At 43.5% G+C, this 23,424-nt stretch overlaps 1 protein-coding gene across 1 annotated transcript in view; it reads left to right on the top strand.

Annotated features, from left to right (window-relative positions):
* The window catches only part of ENTHD1 (ENTH domain containing 1), an 85,863-nt gene that overhangs the window by 37,549 nt on the left and 24,890 nt on the right, over positions 1-23,424 (top strand). The window contains exon 4 of the mRNA XM_016126474.2: positions 2,130-2,253. Coding sequence (XP_015981960.2) covers positions 2,130-2,253 — 124 coding nt within the window. The remainder of the gene's footprint in view (positions 1-2,129; positions 2,254-23,424) is intronic.

Raw genomic sequence — 23,424 nt, 5'->3', positions numbered from 1 at the left:
ATGTGGAGAAATTGGATCACATATTTCTGGGAATATAAAATGGTACAACTACTCAGGAAAACAGTTGGCAGTTTCTTATAAAACTAAACATGCCACCACCATATGACTCAGCAATTGCACTCTTAGGCATTTATCCCAAAGATGTGAAAACTTATTTTCATACAAAACCCTATACACAGTGTTCACAGTAGCTTTATTAGTAATTGCTAAAATCTGAAAACAACTCAGATGTCCTTTAATGGGTTAAACTGACTTACATTTGTACCATGGAATCTACTTGGCAATAAAAAGGAAGAAATTGTTGATACACACAACAGCTTAGATGAATCTCCAGAAATTCAGCCAGGTGAAAAAAAGCCAATCCCCAAAGGTTATATACTGTGTGATTCCATTTATATAACATTCTTCAAATGTCAAAGTTATGGAAATGAAGAACAGATTGGTAGTTGCAGGGCAGGGTGTGGTGGTAAAAAGGCATCGGGAAGGATGCTTAGGGCGATGGAAACGTTCTTGACCCTATCAGTCGGATGTGATACAGCATGATAATTTTGCAACGTGTTATCCTTAGGGGAAACTGGGTGAAGGGTACACAGAATCTCTCTATTATTTTTTACAACTGACTGTGACTCTGCAATGATTTCAAAATAAAAGTTGAATTATAAAAAGTGGCAAATCACTTGACTTGGCAGTTTCTAATGAAGTTAAAAATAAACCTCCTATGACCTAGCTTTTTTATTTCCCTGTAATGAGTGCATTTGTCCACAAAAAGATTTGTATAAGAATGTTCACAGTAGCTTTATTCATGATAGCTGAAATTTGGAAATAACCCAAATATTTATATGCTGGAGAATGGATTTAAAAATTGCGATATATCCTTACAATGGAATACTTCTTAACAACAACAAAAAAAGAACTACCGATAAAATTGTCCCCTCTTGTCTATGCTGGACATGTTCTAAGACCCAGCGGATGCCCCAAACTGAGGGTAGTGCTGAACCCTGTATATACATTTTTTCCTCTACATACACACTTACGACAAAGTTTATAAATTAGGCACAGTAAGACGTTAACAGCAATAACTAATAATAAGAATAATTATAACAATATCCTATAATAAAAGTTATGTGAACGTCTCTCTCTGTCTCTCACAAAACACCTTATTGTACCGCACTCGCCCCTCTTCTTGTGGCGATGTGAGTGACACGATGTCTCCACAACGAGACGACGTGAGGTGAACGATGTAGGCCTTGCGACGTGGCATCAGGCCACGTAAGGGTGACCTGAACACAAGCACTGCGATACCATGACAGTCAGTCTTATTCCCAAGATGGACACTGAGGGACAAAACGGGTGGGCCACGTGTACGGCACGGATATGCTGGATAAAGGGATGATTCATGTCCCGAGCAGGACAGAGCGGGACAGTGCAAGTTTTCATCACAATACTCAGAATGACGTGCCATTTCATATTTATTTATAGAATTTTTTATTTAATATTTTCGGACCGTGGTTGATAGTGGGTAACTGAAACCCCAGAAAGTGAAATCACAGATAGATAGGGGGGGACTGCTTACACACGAAATATGGATGAGGCTCGCAAACGCTATGTTCAGCGATGGGAATCAGATACGAGAGAAAACATAGTATGTGATTATACACATGAATTTCAAGGACTGGCGAACTCATCGATGGCGATAGAAGATAGAATGCTGTTTGCTGGTGATGGGGGATATAGTATCAACTGGAAAGGAGCTTGATGGAACTTTCTGGAGTGAAGGAGTCGTGCTCATATAGGGACACGCATAGTTAAAAGTTATCGAGCTCTACACTTAAGGTTTATGCATTTACTGTACGTCAATTACAATAAAGTGCTACAAAAAAATCCCCGTTCATAGGGAAAAAAGACATATAAACCAATCCCACTGTATAGACTTCATCTGAATCACCCTGCACTCAGTGGACACCCAGATGTATAGATAATTGACGTGTGAATTCTTCCCATCAGAATATGCTTACAATGATGTTAGCAAGTGCAGATTGTATCTCCATAAATTGTCCATCCGTTGTAACAAACTGAGGCAGTAGGATTAATTTTTTCTAACCTTCACGTGCGCTCTTGTTTCTTGTAAGGACCTGATGCTGTTTTATGAGGATGATCCAGAGCCACTTTCGCCAACGATTCCTCCTACCATTATCTCGTCAACTGTGTGGTTGTCAGAAGGGCAAGCAGGTGCCGGTAACCTCTGGGATGCAGGTGAGTTAAAGAACAGGAAGTTTACTCAGAAACATGAATCAGAAACAGTAGAGTTTTTTCCTCAGATTTTATTTCGTGAAATATAGTAACAACGGCTTAATACCTGATAATTAAGGACAGGACAGCATGGACAGATTCAACCCGGTATGATTCTATAACCTTATTTTATCATTTGTTTCAATTTTTTCCTTGATTTTTCTTTTTTCATTGTTTTGTTTCAAAAACCATTAACTACAAACCTTAAATCTTTTACAAATGGTTTTAAAAAGCAAAAAATATCAATCTTAGTTTCTTTCTCATTTGTATTAACTTCTCTTTGATGAAGAGTTTAAATTATGACATTTTTCAAAAGCAAGCATTAGACAAAAATGTGAAAAAGCAAGATGCATGGTTTTTCACAAATTGGTTAATCACTTCTTAAATAATTAACATTAGAGAAAGGAAGTATAAAATTTTACAAAACTGGCCTCCAATAAATTATACTGTCAAATGCCGACTGGGCTCCGCTGTTCCTCAGGGTCTGATGGATTCACTGTGGGGCTGCTCCATCCTGTCTCTGTTATCCATGAACTCTCAATTTTCAGTACATTCTCCTCTCAATTTTCTCAAAAAATAGGACGAAAGATCTTCTGCCAAGATGGGCATGCAACTTCCTCATGAGTATCTTCGTCCCCTCACATAGCTTTGCTTTTATGTTCATCCAACAGCCCTTCCCCTCCTCACAGTGGTGGCTCCTCACGTTCTCAGTTTCATCCTCTCCCTCATTTTTAGATCGTGCACCTCAATTTTCCCCTTATGTAGATCTCCACTATCCAAAATGTAAAAACTGTAGCTTCTTAATATAGATTTATTTTACAAGTTTATGTTTATATAGTTCTCTTACAAAACTAGTTGTGAGAATGATGAGGATGTTTTAATAGACACAAAAATGAGAAGTTACGGGATACAGTGGTATTTGTAATACAAGGATGGCATTATTCACATGGATAATTAGTTATACGTGGTTATGATTTTTTAGACACCTTGCTTTGTATTCTTAGAATACATAAACTGATTCAGATCCGAAAGCTTGAAAGAAGAACAGTAAGGGACCGTTTTCTGTCTTCTACTATTCCCATACATTTCCCCCTCCTCGACATTTTTAATAGACTTTGTTTTTTAGAGCAGTTTTACGTTCACAGTAAAATTGTGTGGAAGGTGCAGAGACTTCCCCCATCTACTCCCTGGCCCTAAGCAAGCGCAGCTTCCCCACTACCGACAGCCCCCACCGGAGTGGTACATCAGCGCGGTCAGTGAACCTACGCTAACTGCATTATTATCCAGAGTCCGTAGTGTACATTAGGGTTCACTCTCATGTTGTACATCCCGTGGGTTTTGGCAAAAATGTATGATGGCACATACCCACCATGATGGTACCACACAGAGAGGTGTCACTGCCCTGCAGACCCCCCCGGGCTCTGCCTATTCATCTGTCCCTCGCCTCTAACCCCTGGCAGCCACTAACATTTCAACTGTCTCCACACTCTTGTCTTTTGCAGAAAGTCATATAGTTGGCATCATTCAGTATGTGGCCTTTTCAGACTGGCTTCACTTAGCGACGTGCATTAAGGTTCCTCCGTGTCTTCTCATGGCTTGAGAGCGCATTCCTTTTTAGTGCCGAATAGGATATCCCAGGGTAGTTATCCATCCTCCTACCGAAGGACATGCTAGTTGAGTCCAAGTCCGAGCAATTATAAATAAAGCTGCTGTAAATATCCGTGTGCAGGTTTTTGTGTGGACATCAGGTTCTCCCTGCCAACATTTAGAACAAGTGCTGCTGATTGTAGACGAGCATCAGTGACAACCCTCAAGAGGAAAAAGCCACAAAACATGTCACATGAGGGATGAATCTGCCATTTCACTCATCATAATTGGAGGAGCTTTTCCTATTTTGAGTCTGTCTTTTCTCCAGTCTTTCCTTTACACTGATCTCAGCACGATATTGCTAAAATGCAGAACTTAGCCTTTTACTTCCCAGCTTAAAAACGTTCAACAGTTCTCCACTGTCAATAGGATATCTAATTTTTTTTTTTTTTTTTTTTACTGTCATATGAAACTTTTCAGAGTCTGGTCCCAGCCAATCTTTTTGGCCTCATCACCCAGTACCACCAATATTCACAACACTCTGTGACATCTTCTTACTTGTGTAGTTTCTCCTCCTTAGTTCGTCTTTGTTCCACTTACTTTGGCTGTGTGACACGTTGCTCTAAAGCCTTGTGGTGCAAGGTAACCATTTATTCTGCTGATGGATTCTCTGGATCAGGAATTAGGACAGGGCACATTGGGGACGACTTTTCTCTGCTTCATGGTGTATGTTTGGGCCTCAGCCCGAGAACACAAAAGCTGAGGACAGGAATCATCAGAAGGCTCGTTCACTCATGGATCTGGTAGTTGGTGCTCTCTGTCGGCTGGGGGCCTCAGTTTCTCTCCACATGGGCCTCTTCACCTGTCTCTCTATGTGGGCTAGTTTGGGCTTCCTCACAGCACACCATGTGGTGGCCAGGTCCCAAGGGTGAGCATCCTGTGAAAGAAGGGACAAGACAGAAGAATAATCTGGAAAGTCATGCTGTGATACTTCCTCTCCATTTAGTTCATCAAGACAACTACAAAGTCTTGGCTCAAGTTCAAGGGGAAAGGACGTAGACTCCCACCTCTCCATGGACATTGGTCATATTGAAAGAAAAACATATGGGATGGGATGTGTGTTAGTATGGTCATCTTTGGAAAATACAGCCTGCCACCATCCGCCACCAAATCATGGATGCTTGACGTCACCCTGTTCAAACAGCAAGGCCCAGCTCAGCTGTCGCTGTTGCTAGGAAATCTTTCTACACACTAATTTCTCCTGTTACTGTGTTCCCCAGAGGACTTTGCCCATACCCCTAGTATAGAATTTATAATTTCGTATCGTAGTTATAAATTGTATTTATTTTTAAATTATATTAATAAGTGAATTGGTCTTGTTTTTAAAAATTCCAGCAATATAGAGTTAAAATCCCATCGACTGTTTCTTACCCCGACACAGCCCCCTCCCCTGAGTTAAATGTTATTATTAATTTTTTGGTTACTCTCCGACCTTTGTGCATTTACATACACACATGTATCTTTAGAAGTATTAGAATTGACTTCATTTTGTTTTAGAACACTGTTATTTTTTTTTCTTAAAATTTTTTTTTAAACAATATCACTTGGAAATACTTCAGTGAATGTCACTACTTAGAGATTTACCACATATTTTTTTAACTCTTGCATTGCCCGTTTCTTTCCCTGCTGATAGACATTTTGGTGTTATATTTTCACTGTTACCAATAATGCTTGAGTGAATAGCTTTGTGCACATATGTGTTTCTTTAGGGTAGATTCTTAGAACTAGAATCCCCGGGTCGTAATGTATGCCCTATTTCATTTTAATTAATAGTGCTAAATATCCTCTTGGACTTTGAATAGAAGTTTACACTGGCTTGCATAGTATGAGTACTAGTTGCACACACCCTCACCAGCACTTGAGATTGTTCAAGCCTTATATTTTTATCACTTGGGTTAAGGTTTCATTGCAAGTAGGTATAATTTGCGTATTTCTGTGTGTTAATTGGGTATTTCTATTTCCTCTGCTGTGGATTGCTTACTTAGAACATTAACCGATCTTACTTTTGGGTTGTGTGTTGTTCACTTAAATTGATTTTGTAGCATTTTTGCATATGTGTTAGGAATGCTTTCTGTTATATATGTTGCAAATATCATCTTGAAGTCTGTGAATTGTCTTTAAACTTCCTTTACAGAAATTTTTTTTTTGTTTTGCTTGTGTCTTTATAGAAGTTTTGTGTTTTATATAGTCATATTTATTCCTCTTTTTCTTCTGAGCTTTTGTTTTTCTGTTTTTAAGAAGGCTTTCCCTATGCCAAATTCATAGTACATATTCACTCATTTTTTTTTATAATCGTTTTAGTTCTTTTTCTGTATTTAAAGGATTTGTGAGTGGTTTTAGATATGTCAGCGAGCATCTGGTTATCTCAGTATTTATTGATCACTTCATAGTTCTCTTTTATTTTGAAATGTCATTTCAAAATAAACTCTATTCTGTTCTATTGATCCATTTTTCTATTTCCTGTCTACTTAAATTTTTCTAACTATTATAAAAATATGAGTATGAATGTATCCTGTTTTATTAACCGATATTATGTTAACGGTCACTTAAGCTGTTTCCATATTTTTACTCTTATAGATAATGATAAAATGATATCTTTCTCCTCTCTCACATAAAGTAGGCTTTTTATTTATATGTTTCCACAATTTGAAGCAGATTCTAAAATACATTACTCTGAATTTCTGTTGGTAAATTCTGTCCAGCTCACTAACTTATCCTGTCAACAGATGGTTCTAATTTCCATGTTATAATTTTGGCAACTTCAGCCCAAGGCAAAAATAAAGTAGGGAAGTCATCCTAGTACAGCATCCTCAGTTCTCCTTCTCCTCCTGCCTCTTCCCTCCTCGGGCACAGCGATCTGCCGTTTGCGATGCGGCCTGGGACGTGTGGGAGCACTCACACCCTCGCCAGCCCTTGGCCTGTGCTCCAGTGATCCCATCCGCCCCCTCTCTGAGTGACCACTGTCTCGAATCTGTGCTCACCATTTCTTGCATTTCTTTGTAGTTGTACTACATACATTTATATTCTGAACACTTATTTAGTTTTACAGGCTTTTAAGCTTTATCTAAATGGAGTCATTTGGAATTTATTTTTCTGTGACTTCTTATCCCTCGATAGTGTGTTCTTAAGATTCATCTATGTGTGTATATGGTTGTCATTTATTTTCACCGCAGTATAATATGTCATTGTGTGCATATATTAGAACGAATTGATTTATTCCACTCTAGAACACTATCATCAGTACTGTGTGTAAAGTTTTTTGTTGCAAACAGTGCTGTTTATGAACATACTTGTACAAGACTCCTGATTCTTGTGGACATGCATATCTCTAGGGCATGTATTTCAGAGTGAAATTGCTGATGGTTCAGTATGAGCATCTTTAGATTTACTAGATAATGCCAAATTGTTCTCCACAGTTTTAATTGTTCCATGTCTTTGCCAACCCTTGGTATTGTTATTTTTGAGGGGAAAAAAATTGCCAGTCTGTCGGGTGAGAATTTATATCTTATTTATTCTAAAATGTATTTTTAATAATGAAATTGAGCATATTTTCATGTGCATATGGCTCATTTATGTTTCCTCACCTGGAAAAATGTCTGTTCATGTCTTTTGGCCATTTTTCTATGTGGTTGTTTCTTTTTCTTGATTGATTTGTAGGAATTCTTTATCCTGGAGGATAAACATTTTATTTTATATGTCTTTCCGGTTCATGACTTCTTTTTTCACTTTGTGAGGAGTATTGAATAACAGAAGTTCTCAGTTTTAATAGTGTAGAATTTTATATCATATGGTTTGTACTCTTGGTATCTTTATTTTTAAAAATTATTTTGTGTCTCAAGACCATAAAGATACTTCTATGTAAGTTAAAAGTTTTTTTTTTTTTAATTAATTAACTGTTGCTTTCCCACATAAAAGTCAAGTTTTTGGAAAAAACCTGTTATAGTTTTGATTGGCACTGTCAATCTCTAAATCAATTTGGAGAAGTGACACCTTTAAAATATCAAATTATTCTATTCATTCGTCTTCTTTAATGTATTATATTTTACAGTTTTTTTCATACAGGTCTTATATATCTTTTGTTAGATTTAGTCCTAGGAACTTTGTGTATTTTCATTGATACTGTAAAAGATATTTTATAAATTGCATTTTTAAACCGTTGATGGTAAAAATGAGTGCTATTAATGTTTTGTATATTGATTTTGTAACAAGTAACCTTGCTTAATTAACTCTTACCAATTTTCTTAATTTATCTGTAGATTTTTTTTTTTTTTAAGTTGAAAATCATATCATCTGTGAATGATGGCAGATTGGTTTCTTCATCTGCGAACCAGGTACTTCGTATTGGCTTTCTCGCCGCCGCACGCTAGGCAGAACCACTCGGGCAGTGCTGAGTGTAAGCGTGACTGTGGGCCTCCTCGACTTGGTCTGTATCTGGAAGAGAATGATTTCAACATTTGCCATTAAAACAGGTTCCCTGTATGTATTTGTGCAGATCTCCATTCCTAGTTTGTTAACACTTTTACCATGAATATTTGTTGAATTTCTCCGTTTTTAGCATCTACATTAGTGGTTATAGGTTTTTCTCCTTTGAGCTATTAATTTTGAAAATTAGTCAATTTCCAAATAGGAAAGCAACCTTGAATTCTTGCAATAAACTGAATTTGGCCATGCTATATTATCTTTTATATAGATTGCTGGGTTCGATTTGCCGATATTTTGTTTAGGAGTTTTACATCTATAGCTGTGAGTGATATTCACCAGAATTGCCTTTTCTCATATTCTCCTTGTCATGTTTTGACACTGAGATCTTGCTAGACTCATAAAAAGGGTTGGAAAGTATTTTTTTTTAATCCTCTGGAGTAGTCTGTGTGGGGTTGTTTGTAAGATGATGAAAGGGTAGACTCGGGGTTCCCTGCGTTCACCAGTGGCGGTGCTGGCGGGGTGGCCGCAGGCAGAGAAGGCAGGTGTGCGCCCAGGGTCTGAAGACGAAGCGCTACACCTTCTCTAATGGCGGGTCCACTGTGATCAACCTGCCCCCAGGTAACTGGCTGTTTTCCTTGGAAAATGGTGCCATGCTGAGGATGTCATCTTAGCCTCTACTTTGGGCAGGTCACCTCGATGAGGGCAAGTTCGCGTTGCCCACGCCTCGCCTCCCTCCTTGCCACGTGGCCAAACCCACTGGGGCGACTAGGGGGAGAGGGCTGTCGACGGCCATTACACAGAGCGTCTTGCCCGCCTGAGTTTCGACAGCCTCTTCCACAGTGAATATCCCCTCCGGGGCATGTATGTGGGACATGGACATCTTCGCATAGCATGCACCAGACTCCCGGGTCCCCGTGCGCGCCCGTCGGCCACGTGAGCCGCGTCCTGCCTGCCACAGACATGCATGCAGACGCGGACGCGCTGTCGTTGCGCAGTGACCCGCTTTGGCAGGTGCTGCCGTAACTTAAAGACTCATCTGTAAACCAAACCCGTGCTTCTCCCTTTTAACCGTAAGTTCTCCCGGGAGCCTTGGGTGTAGGTTGGGGGCGGGCAGCAGCAGAGTGGGAGCAGGCCCCACGGAGGCTCCGCCACCTGCTCATGCAGTTTCCAGGGGCCTTCTGGACGGACTCGGTCTGGTCTCATGTATGTCATTTTGATTTTACAATGGAAATGTGCCGTGCGTGTCCAGTTTTATATTCTGCAGACCAGATAATACGCGTTCCATCATGGGTACGTAGTCATTTGGTGTCCCCTGGTGTAGGCAAAAGAAGTCACGGCCTTATTCCAAAGCCCTAGAGGCCAGCTTGGTGATTTTCCTGCGGCGGCTCATGATGGGCTGCATTTAGCATCTTTCTCTGCCTGGGCACTCGGTCAGTTCTGAGTCACACATACTGTTAGGGCAGTTTGTGGAGTGCCCTGGGCTTGCTGCAGAACCTCGTCTTGCTTTGACCCCCACTCAGAACTGGGGTAAGCGGTCAGGGCAGCACACCCAACTGTGGTATACGTTGCCTGCAGCATACAAAGAGGCCATGATTATTGTGATATTTTTTTCATTGCGTCAGGCAGTTCGAGGTGCAGTAACTTGTCTCTCGCCTCAGAGGGGATACCCCGACGTGCTCCAGAACACTGAATAAACATTGCACAGGTGTGGCAGCCCTTGAACTTCCCCAGGATCTATCTCCCACTTTCTGCACGCAGGAGGCACCGAGGTTGCTTGCCAGGTCCTATTTAATAAGTTTGTTTAGCATCGTATCCTCACCAGAGTTGCCATAGCTGTGAGGCAGACGGCAAAGGGGTACTGTGTCGCAGCCAGGTGAAGGCTATCTGATTCTAATTATCTTTATTAATGGAGATTTTTAAAAAACATAGAGGCTGAGAGCTGCACACTAGCTGCCAGGGGCCGTGTTGATTTGCTCTAGCACAGATACCACTGCCGGAACTAAGCTGTGATGGCATCGCCACGTGGTTGCCTTCGCAGTAACCTATAGTCATTCTCCACCATCCATCTGGCTTCTCAGAAACAGGTGAGTTATATCGGAATGTGGGAAGAAGCTCCACCCTACAGCTTTCGAAGCTTTGATGGTGGCAGTAATCCACAGTTCCCCTGAAAGATATTTTGGGGGTTGGGGGCATAACCCTAGGGGTTTCTACTTGGTCCTTCTAACTGTAGCAGCCTGAACTCCATGGGGATTCTGCCAGTTACTAAGCGTATCCATTCCCGTTATGCGTTCTGAGACCATGGAAGTAACTAGAGGTGAGTCTGTGGTTTTACTGGCCATTGCGAGGCGGAGCCCAGGCCAAAACTTCTCATGTCCCCCGATTTCTGTAATTTCCTGCTCTGACCGTGGGTCTCCAGGGAGAGCGTCAGTTAAGAGCTGGTATCTGACAGGCCTTAGGAATTCTGGGTATCTCCTTTTCCACGTATAGTTGTTGTGAATGGCACAGGTACCTCTAGGGAAGGCTTAGGGGCGACTTACACACGCCTGTGGTGGCATTTCAGGGTTCTTCCTCCAAGGGGTCTGACGTCCCCCTCGGTGGAGAGGGTCTGGCTCTGCGAACAGGCTTAGGCTTGGGAGCTGGGTAAAAGGCCGCGAAGTGCCCCGTGACGACGCTAGTTAAGTCTTCCACCAGCGTATGTCAGGCAGCGCTTAGTAGGCACCATACGTTCTTAAAAGTACAACAATGACAACAGAGCTGGTGCCGTCGCACCCCTGTGGCTCCCCGGGGCATGGCGCCGCACCTGTCTCCAAGAATTAAGCAGTACCATCTGGCTTTTACCACCCCAGATGCCATTATTCCCGTCGAGATCAGGGAACCCAGTTCCACTGCATCTCCAGTGGTCACCTTTCGCCCCCAGGTGACACGGCCACAGAGTTCTTCCGCGGCCCGCTGGTGCCTCTTCACTGTCTATTTTTTAAGGCCGTGGTGAAGGGGGAGCCATTCAAAGCAATTGGAAGGTAGCTGAGCCTGTCGTGCATAATAGATCCGTCCCAACAGTCCCAACTTGTGGAGCCTTAAGCGTCCTTGACAGCGTGCCGAGAAGCGCCTGTTTTTTCCGAAGGTCACTCCTGAGCCCTGCACACATGGTGCTCTCTGACCCTCTCGCTCTCTGGCTCTCTCTCTTTCTTTTTCAGTCCTACTGAAATGTTACAGTCAAGGGAGGCTTTCCTGAACATTTTATTGAAAATCAGCACCTGCCACCAACATGGACACCCCCATCCCTCTTCCTTGCTTTATTATTGTTTTGTAGCATTTATAAGCATCTGATGCATGATGATTCGATTTAGTAAGAAAACAGTCAGATATAGGAGTTCCCCAGACCGCCCACAGGCATCTGTCAATCTGCCATGGGCACAACCCTGACTTTGGGCTCTGCTCTTTGGCGCTTCTGGGTCTATATGACGTTTTTCAAGGAGTTGCATATGAATTTTGTATGTTGCTCGTGAATTGGGTGCATTGCGCTATTGTCATCCATTTTGAGTACAGTTGCTATATGCTTTCACATTTTTCTGAAAGAGTTTTATATCAATCATCAGAGCCTTGCAAAGCATGCTTAAAACTACAGAACTGACTCTGGAAATTTGAGAGTTATCAACACAGTAACTGCGTGTTATATGGTTGGTATTAAGAAAGCCAATTAAAACCTTTTTTAAAACTTAATTATTCCCTCTTTTTACTTCAAAAATACGGGAACGTGATTCATGCATGGAAAAGAGACATAGATGAACTATTAAAGGCTTACCTTGAAATAAATGAATAGAGCAAAGCCACAGTCATTTGCATAAGTCAATTAAATAATTAAAAGACTAGAAGGATGGTAACTACATTTAAAGATGCCACCTTTTATTTGTCATGTAGTGGCCTTTTTTTTCATCATTGTAATGATGAAAAGAAAAATTAAGATGCTGGTTTTTTAATGATTTATGAATTTTACATCAAGAAGCCACCCGACCTAACTAAATCTTTTACTACATTACTAATGAGTGTGTGTATTATAAAAAGGGTATCATATAACCCTTCCAACATTTCAAATTAGGCAAATCAAGCTTAATCTAAAGTAAGGTGACAGGTTCTTCCTCAAAATGACTGTGACTTCTCAGGTGTATAAGTCCCAAGTTAACTTTATTTGAGTGAAACAAATGGCTGTGTATCTATTTCCAAGAGAGCAAATTATTAATCCTGCAAAAATTTACTGAGTACATGTTATGTGCCGGACACTGTGCTAATTGCTAAATATCCAATGATGAATAAGATCTCTGCCTTTATGTAGCTCCCGGTCTAGTGGTCCAATCAGACCTGATCAGATCTGATCAGACAAGTGAGATAAGTAAGAAGATAGGGGAAGGACGCAGAAGGGCACCTCACCATGCCTTTGGATGGTAGGGGAGGTTTTGTGGAGAAAGCAATGTCCAAACTAGAACTCGAGGACAGGCAATGGTAAATTGGCCAGCACTTACATTGTGTTCTCTTGGTATAATTTTAAGCATTTTAATTCATTTGATCTTTGTAACCACCTTATGAGATAGATGAGGAAGATCCACACAGGGCTTAAATAATGTGCTCGGGGTCACAGAGCCAGGAAGAGGCAGAGTCGGAATGTAGATCAGAACGGTCTGGCCCCAGAGCCTAGGCCAGTGTGCTTCATACCTTTTGCCTGTGATCGAGTCAGAAATGCCTTCCGTGTCACGACCCAGTACACACGCACGTGCGCGCCCGAAACAATAGTTTCACAAAACAATAGTTACTGGCAGTGCACTCCGATCTAGCCTGTTTTATTCTAGAAAGTTTTACTTTAAAAAAAAAATGTTGGATGGGACTCACAAAATTGATTTCACAACCCACTAACGGTCACAACCCACAGTTTGAAAAACAATTTACTACACTATTTTGCCTACTACACAGAATGAACCAGACCAAGTGAGGAGAGAAGAGAAAGTCTTAGGCAGAGTTAACAGTGTGTAAGAGACCGGGCCGTGGGGTAGGAGGAAGCTTGGCAGTTTGGAGGAACTAAAAGAACCTTAGCAGGGCCTTAGGACTTAGTGGATGGCAAGAAAAATACCAGATGAAGCCGGAAAGGTAAGCAACGTCATGTCAGTAAAGGTGACCATATAATTTGTTTTCTAAACCAAGACACTTTTGCAGTGAAAAAGGGCATGATTAATAACTATGCCAGGATGACGGATGTAAACCTGGGGCTTCCTGGGCAAAGTGGCATTGCTGTGGGCTGAATGTTTGGGTTGCCCCCAGATGCATATGTTAAAACCTAATGCCGCAGGTGATGGTTTAGGGGGTGGGGCACAGAGCTCCCTGGCCCCTTCCGCCGGGTGAACCCAATGTAAGAAGTCACCAGTCCGCTGCTGGAAGCGAGTCTCCCCCGGAGCCCGCCTGTGCTGGCACCCGCTCTCAGACCTCAGCCCCCGGAGCTGAGAGAAATCAATTTCTGTTGCTTGCAAGGTGCCAAGTCTGTGGCATTCTGTTACAGCAGCTCTGACAGACTGAGGCAGACCTGTATGCCCAGTCTCTCCAACACTTGTTCTTTCTTTTCTCTTTGAACATAGCCGTTCTAACCAGTGTGAGGTGATATCTCATTGTCGTTCTGATTTGCTTTTCCCTGATGATTAGTGATGTTGAGCATCATTTCATGGACTGTTGGCCTTCTGTATGTCTTCTTTGGGAAAATGTCTATTTGGATTCTCTGCCCATTTTTCAGATAAGATTATTTGTTTTCGTTTTTATGTTTGTTTTCTTGCTATTGAGTGTATGAGTTCTTTATATATTTTGGAACCTCTTTTCAGATCTAGGGTTCAAAATATTTTTTCCCATTCAGTAGGTTGCCTTCCCATTTTTTGATGGTTTCCTTTGTTGTGCAGAAGCTTTTTAGTTTGACATAGTCTCAAATATTTATTTTTGCTTTTGTTTTCTTTGCTTTTGGTGTCAAATCTGAAAAATCATCACCAAGAATAATGTCACAGAGCTTGCTGCCTATGTTTTCTTCTAGGAGTTTTACGGTTTTAGGTCTTACGTTCAAATCTTTGATCTAGTTTAAGTTAATTTTTGTGTATGGTGTAAGATAGTGGTCCAGTTTTATTCTTTGGCATGTGGCTGTCCAGTTTTCCCATCGCCATTCAGTGGAGACAGTCTTTCCCCACTGTATCTTCTTGGCTGCGTTGCAGTAAATAAATTAATTGACATTATATGCCTGGGTTTATTGCTAGGCTTTCTATTCTCTTCCATTGGTTAGACTATGATTTTATCGAGAGAAGGTCTGTGTCTTGTTCATCCTTGTATTTTCCGTCTGTAATCTAGTGCTTAGCTGCCTAATAGGGGCTCTCATAAATATTTGTTGAGTAATAAGTATCATTTGAAATAATGTTTCTGTATTTTTTGCATATACTTTCAAAGTGTCTTTAGAGAAGATTCGTTGTAGTGTTTTAAAAGCAGAGCTGCATGAACAGCACAATGCTGTTCTCCAAGTTCACCAGTGAGGCTCCCTCCCAGCAGAGGTGTCCCGAAGAATTGTCCTCATCCCTAGTTGACACTGGATTGTTATATTAGCTAAAGGGAGTCTGTTTGAAAGGAGGAAGCGCTTAAACACATACGATTCGAAAGAATGTTCAAGGGTATAAAGAGGGAATGCGCATGGCATTGGCGTTGGCCCAGCGGTTTGTTTAACTTTTCCTTTCATACCACTTTAAGTCTGGTCTGAAACCAGGATCTGTCTGTAGTGTGGCAGGAACCCAGAGACACAGCATGAATGGTTTCTCCCCAGTTCCAGATGTTGTTGCTCCAGTTAATGAGTCTTGGAGGAAGCAACGTCTGGAAGGCAGAGAGGGAGCTGAAGAGCTGTCATAATGGTGAATCAGAGGGGCTGGGGGAAGAAAAACGGGCTCTCCAGACGTGGAGGAGCTCCTCAGAGGCGGGGGCGGCGTCTTCCTCTGCTTCAGTCAGGGGCATTGTATTCTCAAGCCATGACCTCAAGTGTGCCTGAAAGAGTAGCTATGTTTTTCTATAATTCGAATCTTAAATTTCCTGATGGCAGAAAATATAACTTTGGTTATTCTGTTTTCTCAGTCATTGTCCAGTTTAAACCCGGTCAGTTCAGGATTTCCCTTTCTCCCTCTTCCCTCTCCCTCTGGAGGGTGGCATCGATGTTTCGGGGACTGGCTTGGCCTCATGACTTTGGGGATGGGGAAATACCTGCTCCCTGGTTCCTGGGCATATCTTCGCCCTAACTTCCGCTGAGAGGAAGCTTATCCCATTGTTTTTAATTGTCCCCGCCTCTTTCTGCCTGTGTCCACTGATATCCTAACAGCACCCCCCTGCGGTTAAGTCGCTAGGCCCTGCGCTCTGCATCCTCCCTCGAGTCTGGCGTGCTCTCAGCTGATTCTGCAGCCTTCAGGAACTGCCCACGCTCTTCCCCATCCGTCTCACATGGAGGGGCCTCCGAGCAGCTGACCAAGATATTCTCTCTCCAGACCCGCCTACGCGCATTTCTTTTCTACCGCCTCCGTCCTGTTCTGCTGGTGTGAAGTGAAAGGGGTAGGTGCGGGGCAGATTTCAAAATGTTGCTCCCTTTCTCACACTCCCATCGGGGAAACAAGTGGAAATACCCTTCACCCTCAGAATGCAAGCAGCATGAGGGAAAGAATGTTTCTCTGTTTGGTTCACTGCTGCATGCTCAGTGCCTAGAAGAGTGGTTAGCTAGGAGCTCAAGAAACACTTGTTGAGAAGGTGGAAGATTGGCCACTCCCTTGTCTCCCCAACTCCCAAAACTTGGCCTGCGCAGACTTGGGGTACCGGACCTTCCTTACCAGTATCTAACTCTTGCTTGCTCTGTTTACCTTCTCCCTCAGAGGGTCTTTAGTTGAAGTAGATCCTTAGAGTTTGGGGGAGGTGGGGGGCGGGAATGGACAAGCTAAACCAATGATTTCTTCCCAAATTCTCTGTTACAAGTTAATCTGGCTCTTGCTTGATTGTTTTTCATTTAAGTCTTGAACTCTGGACCCATCGTGAAACTTCTTCCTCGGCACAGGCGGCTTCATGTTTAGATGACTGCGCTTGGGGAAAGGGCCTTCAGGGTTCAGCATATGCAGGAGTTGAGGGGAGACAGACTTCATTCATCCTCTCTTCATCCGTGTATCCCCACTTCCTAGCACAGTGCTCAGGACATAGTAGGCTCTCAGTCTTTATGGAATTGAATATCAGATGAGTCAGAAACTGGTAAGATATTAAAGAGAGAAGAGCAGAAGCATGGGGGCGTCTTCAGGGTAAAGGTGGAGGGAGGCGTGGAAGGGATTGTCACGCCCGTCGATCCTTTGCTGAAGCAGAGTGCTGTTTGGTGAAGCTACGTGATTTGTTAACGTTCATGCTAATATGGAGTGTTGCTGTTATTTTCATTGATTGTAATGGCAGGTGCCCTCTAGACACCAACTTAGTAAATTAACTCTCTAAAGTAGAGTCAAAACCCAGAGATTGTACAACTTTTCCTAAGCCTAGCCTTAGATTGCAACAACTCAATATTAATCGCTAAATGGTAGTAAAATTGTAGAAGGGAAGATTGGGAAATCTGGCTTTGATTCAACAATTACTGAGTCTCTGCCGTGTGTCAGCACTGTGGAGGTACGGCAGTGAGCACAGCGGGCCCTGTCTGCCCTCAGGAAACTTCTGTTCTGGTGACGATAACCGGTAATAAACTAATTACAAACTGTAACGCGCGCTACAGAGAAAGAAACAGGAGCAGCGATGCGGAGAAAGCCCGTGTGCAGCGGTGGTGGGATGCGGGCTGAGGAGCAGGAAGGAGCCTGGGAAGGCACAGTCCAGGCGGAGGGAACAGCGAGTTCACAGCCCAGGGCGGGGTCGGGAGGTTACCTCGCTCCCCCCCCGGAACTGCAGGGCCCCTGAGGCTGGAATGCAGCCAGCGGGGGAAGGATGGCACCGGGAGGTCAGAGGAAGGCAGGCGGGAGCCACGTCTGCGGGACCGGGAGTCACCACAAGGAGCTTCAGACCCAATTCTCAGTGTAGTGGGGACATTCGGAGCATAGGAGTGATAGACTCTGACCGATATTTACTGAAATATAAACCTGGAAGAATGAATTGTGGGGGAAGAAAAGGCAGGCAGGTCGGTGAAGAAGCTGTATAGCCTGTCCAGTGACCGTGACCGAGGGCACAGGCAGTGGCTGTGGAGAACAGGGTGTAGGTTTGAAATACATGTGGGGGTTCAGCCCTCAGGATCTCCTGATTATGGGTTGTCAGAGTGAGGAAAAGGATGGAAGCAAAGACGACCTCCCAGCGTGTTCTGCCTCTGGGAAGTACGAGTGCGATGATGCCATCCACCGAGAGGGGAAGTTGGGGGCGAGGACAAGTTCGGGGATTTAGTATGGGCTGCATTTTGCATGTGTTTTGTTCGAGGTGCCTATAATGGCCATTTAAATCTGTGTACTCTGCAAATATCAAATATCAGTACACTAAAATAACTAAATTGGAACTTAGATGATTGTTTTTCCTACTTTAATCGGTCTCTCTTTCCTTGAGACACCTGTTTTTTTAAAAAAAATTCTGATTGTGTTTTCCGGATGGTGGTTTTATGGCTGCTGTGCATTTCAGAGCCCTGAGCATTCCATTACTTTAAAAAAAAAAAAAAAAAAACAACCAGCACAGCACACTTCAAATGTAGGTCATCACCAAACATGCCCAATCCCTTAATAAAATTCTGAGAGAAATCTAGTAATCTTTTTCCCTTCATTGTTGATTGCGGTCCGACATGTGAGACATGTTCAAACTACAGCTTTATTTTCCCTGAAGTTAGCAGTTTTAACAAAATGTAAATAGTGGTACTTAATTTTTCCCAATTCCTATCACTATCTTTCATACGACGGAGGGTGGATGCTTTAGAGGACTGGACGAAGTAGACAATGAATGACCTAGTTTCTGATAGGCGGATTAGGCTCCTGCGGATGTTCTTTTTCCCTTTCTAAAGATTCAAGCGTGTGCTTGTAAGATGATAGCACCATCACCCTGCAAAGGTGCGCCGGAAGGGTCTTAAAGTTTTACAGCAGGTGTTTCTTTTGGATCAGCGAGCAGCGTGGCCTGGAGACAAGATAAGCAAAGGGCTACAGCAGTTACAAATCCTGATAGCTCAGCTGTGGCTCCTGCCAAAGTCAAATGTTTTTACTTAATATAGATGAAAAAAGGCGTCCTGCTTCCTCGGTGGTGTCAGGGACGGGAAAATTTCCTCTTCCCCACTCAGTTCTTCTGGCTGGTCGAATAATTCAAATGACACGCAGAAGATTACCCGGAGAAGTCAAGTTTTAATATCTGCATACGGGGAATTCACGTAAGCATGAAAATTCCAAAAGCAGTCAGGTAAAATGAAATATACATGTTATTCGGGACTAAAAAGGCGGGCGTAGGGGCCCAGGACTTCAAAAGGGAAGTAAGGCAGTTTGCAAGGAGGGGAAAGGAATTAATGTCTAGTAAACGAATGTTTGCTGGGCCGTCTTTACCATCTTTACCGGCAGGACACAGGGAGGGTTTGGATCAAACAGGCCTTGCTAGGTTCCTCCCCAGTTCACGTTTAACTGTAGTGAGCTAGAAGGACAGCTCTGTTCCTGGAGCAGGTTCTCCATGTTAAATTCTTTCAGGCAGTTAGGGAAAGGGCAAAGGTTCTTCCTGAGCCTACTAGGCCTCGATCGGTTTTTAGCTGGAAATAATCTGCCAGAGTGGCATATCTTGGGGCAACTCATTCTGAACCCCTACAGTGGTAATTGGCTCATGTCACTGAGAAAAGAAGAACCCAGAGGAACACTTGGTACTTTGATAATGATAGTGACCGGTCCTTTGCTACCTATAAACTTGGAGAAAGATTAATTATTCAGAAATATTGAATCACTAAATTGTGACAGTTCTTTGATAACCATATTTTGACGGTCATCTCTGTCCTTACTTTGGGGGCCTTTGTCATCTGTTACTCGTGTGGTTGGAATGCCTTCGTCAGTGATCACTTTGCTGAGTGTCCTATCTGCCACGTCATCTCCACAGTGATCTGTATAACACACAAATCCTCAAAGCTGTCTTTAATGGCTTTTCATTATCTGCAGGATAAAAACTCCTGACTCCTTTCATTTTCAGCAGTGTGGTAGACTAGACACTCAAAGTCCTCCTGCTGTTTAAAAAAAAAAAAAAACTAGATTCTGCATAAAAGATACCTTTTAATGCATTGTTGGATTCATGCAGGCAAAAGGAAATCTCTAAGGGCAAAGCAGAACAAAAGAGCACAGACCTAATAAACCCGAGAACTGACACCTGCCTGGAGCAGGGAGCTGTGAGTGTAACGGAAGCGCGAGGCAGGTTTCCCCAGATGCAGATGCTGATGTCAGCATCCCAGTGAGGAAACCGAGGCTGGAGACAGCAGTAGGGAGGAACCGGGGCTTCATACTTCTACAGTAAGCGGGACACCCAAGGGAGTTCAAACGGGCCCTAGGTCTCTAATCCCGGTTCCTGGCGGAAATACAGAGCCTTTCCGGAGGGAAGCGGACCCAGTTTAGACCCCCCAGGACCCTTCCAGGTGAACCTCAGCCGAACATGATGTCACCATCAGTGGGAGCCAAAAACACAAGCAACGAGCCTTCGTGACTGAGAGTCTACAAAGACACAAACCACAGCTTTAGCCCCCAAGGATTTCAGATATGAACTATCAGCTGCATAATATTCAACAGCGTTGTATGAAATGTTTAAGGGAAAAAAAGATGGAATCGATAAGAGACAGATGATCAGATAGATTTGAAAAATAACCAAAGAAAACATTCAGAATGAAAAAATTAAATAGTTTGAAGGAAAAACTCAGTGGATGTGAGTGGATTAAACAATAGATTAGATAAAACTGAAGTGAGAATTAGTGAATTGGACTGTGTATCAGAAGTAATTCCCCAGAATATGACAGAAAAGCCAAGAATATAGAAAATATTTAAGAAAAGTTGAGATACAAATGCTAAATGCAGTCTATTGCCCGTCGGAGTCCCAGAAGAAGAGAGTATGTGTATAGAAAGGCAATACTTCATAAAATGATGGGAGATGCTTTTTCCAGAACTGCTAAAATACGTGGATCCAAAGATACAGGAAGCACAATATATACCAAATAGAATGGATGACAAGAAATTTACAAAGTCACACGTCACCGTGAACTTGTAGAACACCAGAGTCAAAGAGAAAGGCTGGTTATCTATGCAAGAGTAGCAGAGCGGACTTCTCGACAGCAGCACGAGAAGCCAGAAGACGGAGGATGCTGTCTTCTGCGCGCTCAGAGAAAATATGTCAACCTAAAGTGTGTAACCGTTTAGGAACGAGAGTGAAATAAAGTCATTTAAAAAAAAGAAGACACTTCAATAAACAAAAACAGAGTTTACTACCACAGACCCTAAGCAAAGGAACTTGAGATATAAACATATATTTTTAGGAAGAAGGAAATGATTCTGGAAGGAAGGTCAGGGATGTAAAGGGATGGTGAGCAAAGAAATCGGTAAACGCATATTCAACCTAAATAAATTAGTTTAAAATAATAATTATAACACCTAATTTTATGGTGTGAGAACAAGAACTAAAATACTAGGTAGCATTAACGTGTAACCGAAGAGGGGTAAGTTAGAGTTACAGGGTTCTAAAGTCTCTGAAGAATAAATTCAGGGGGTAGATTAATATATTAACTTTAGACTCTGCCAGGCTACATATGCGTATTAGGATATTAAAATAGGAGTCTCTGACTTTTTCTTTAAGTGCTAATAATAAAATAAATATCATACATCAAATGCATATGTGGAGATTTTTAAAGGAAATGGATCGAAACCTGCTCTGTGACTCTTGAGCCCTGCCCTCATGGGGGAGGGGAGGGAAGAGGAGGAGAAGGAAGGGAAAGAGAAGGGAGAGGGAGAGATCGATTGGAATATTATAAGAGGACAGTGTGGTAGAAGAGGTGAGGAGATTTCTTGGGCAGGAGCCGTTGCCATGCTTTGAGTCTCTCCCCAACCACCTTTTGGGGGAGCTGTTAAAGACTGATACTCGCTAAGCCCAACCCCAGTGAGAGAGGCTTTGAAATATGTTCCTTGGAATTGGTGAACTGGTCCCTGACTCATGCCTGGAATTGTAGTTAGGATCTGACTGTGGCCCGGAAAAGAGAAAAGCTTATGGTAAAGCCACAGAGGCCCGGTGAGCTGGGACTGGCCTCTGCCACACAGCCAGTGAGGGCAGGGGCTGCACAGATGTGAGTTATGCAGGAGAGAGCGCCATCCTGGTCATCTGGAGTCTTGTCCAGTAGGGTTGCCAGGGGGACAGAAAGACCTCAGCAGAAAGAGGCTGGAAGTCTGTGAGGACAGTGGAACAGAGATGCACCAACCCAAATCTTGGAGTCATCCCTGGCCTACTGTTGTCTCTCATATCGGGTCTACCTTCGAAATATAACTAGGATCAGATCACCTCCATTGCTTGCCCCTGTCCTGTCGACCATTATCACTTAGGAGGGTTGTCGCAGTAGCCTCCTAACTTGTGACCCTGCTTCTGCCCTTGCCCCCACCACAGCCTTTCCTCACCTAAATGCCAAAATGATTTTCTAAAAGGTAAGTCACATCATATTGTTCCTTTGCTGAAAAACTCTCCGAGGACTTCCGGTCTCCCACGAGGACAGCTCTGATCGGCACGCAGCTTCCTCCATCACTTCCACCCACCCCTTCCCCTCCTTGCTCTCTCCCCCGCAGCTGTCTTAGCCCCCTGGGTGTTCCTGGGACTCCTGCCTCTACAGCGACCCTGCCCTCCGACTGGAGGACTCTGCCCTCCACTAGCTCACATTCTGTTCTCTCACCAGCTTTAGTTTTATGGTCAAATGTCACCTTAACAGTGAGGCCCGTCCCGCTCCCCACCAGCCTGCTCATTCCCTGCACTCCCTAGACGCCTCAGCGGCTCCATGTCCTCCGCGGGCTTCCCCGCTGTCTAGCTCACCGTGTCTGAATGCCTGCCTGATTGTCCCTTTCTTCTTCCTCCACTATAATGTGAGCTCCAAGAGGACAAGGGAGGAACAGTGTTTGTTCACCATTCTATTTTCAGTACCTAGTGTGACACACAGCCCGATAAGTATCTCCTGAATGAATGTGGGTATGAAACGGAGGATGCAGAGGGAGGAGAGACTAATTCATCTTAAATGCCACAGAGAGGCCCTTTGACAAGAGGACTGGAAAATGTCCATTGGATTTAGCAATTAAGAGGTCGATGGTGGCCTCACAGAAGACAGCTTCAGCTGCGAGGTAGAGATGGGAGCCAGGTTACAGTGTTTTGAGGAGTCGAACAGGAAAAAGGGAAGTGAATTCAGTGGCATAAAAAAAATAGTTTTTCAGTGTGTTTGGGTGAGGGGAGCAGGAGAAAGATGAGCCCGCAACTGGAGGGGCCGGAGAAGAAGTGTTTAAAATAGAAGCGATTAGGCACCTCTGAACTGAGAGGGGAAGGCTCACGAGAAGAAGCCGGAGACGGGAAAGGGGAAGTGCCTGGAGTGGGTTTTTAGTGGGTTTTTAGTGACTGGCATGTAAAGAGGGGCTTCTGCGCCCTAAGACTGCGGGAAGGTGTGAGGAACAGCTGCGGGCCTGGCTGGTCGGGAGGCAGGAGGGTGACATGCGGAGCCCGGTCGGTTTGAGTGCCTCTCTTTTCTTGACGAGCGGGACAAGTGAGAGAGAAAAAGTCAAGATGACGTGGGTACCTGAGGAGAGCAGTGAATGCTTGGAATCGCCTTTGAGGGAACTGACGGGGGGGGGGGGGGCTGAAGATGAGCGAAAAGGGTTTGTGGGCACTCCTGAGGGCCCGGGTGATTTGGAGACCGTGAATGTACAGTGTGAATTTTTTTTCAGTAGCGGTCAGTCCCCTGGGAGAGGGGAGGAGGAGATTCTAGTGTGTGTCAGGCCCAAGGGGCTCGATGCGAAGATCCAAAGTCACTGGGCCGGGGGTGGGGTTGCGCAACGGGGAGGCGGGGGGGAA

The sequence above is a fragment of the Rousettus aegyptiacus genome, unplaced genomic scaffold (genome assembly GCF_014176215.1).
Source record: "Rousettus aegyptiacus isolate mRouAeg1 unplaced genomic scaffold, mRouAeg1.p scaffold_m13_p_2, whole genome shotgun sequence".
Taxonomy (NCBI): domain Eukaryota; kingdom Metazoa; phylum Chordata; class Mammalia; order Chiroptera; family Pteropodidae; genus Rousettus; species Rousettus aegyptiacus.
The sequence above is the reverse complement of the archived record's forward strand: the minus strand, read 5'-3'. Positions and strand labels throughout refer to the sequence as shown.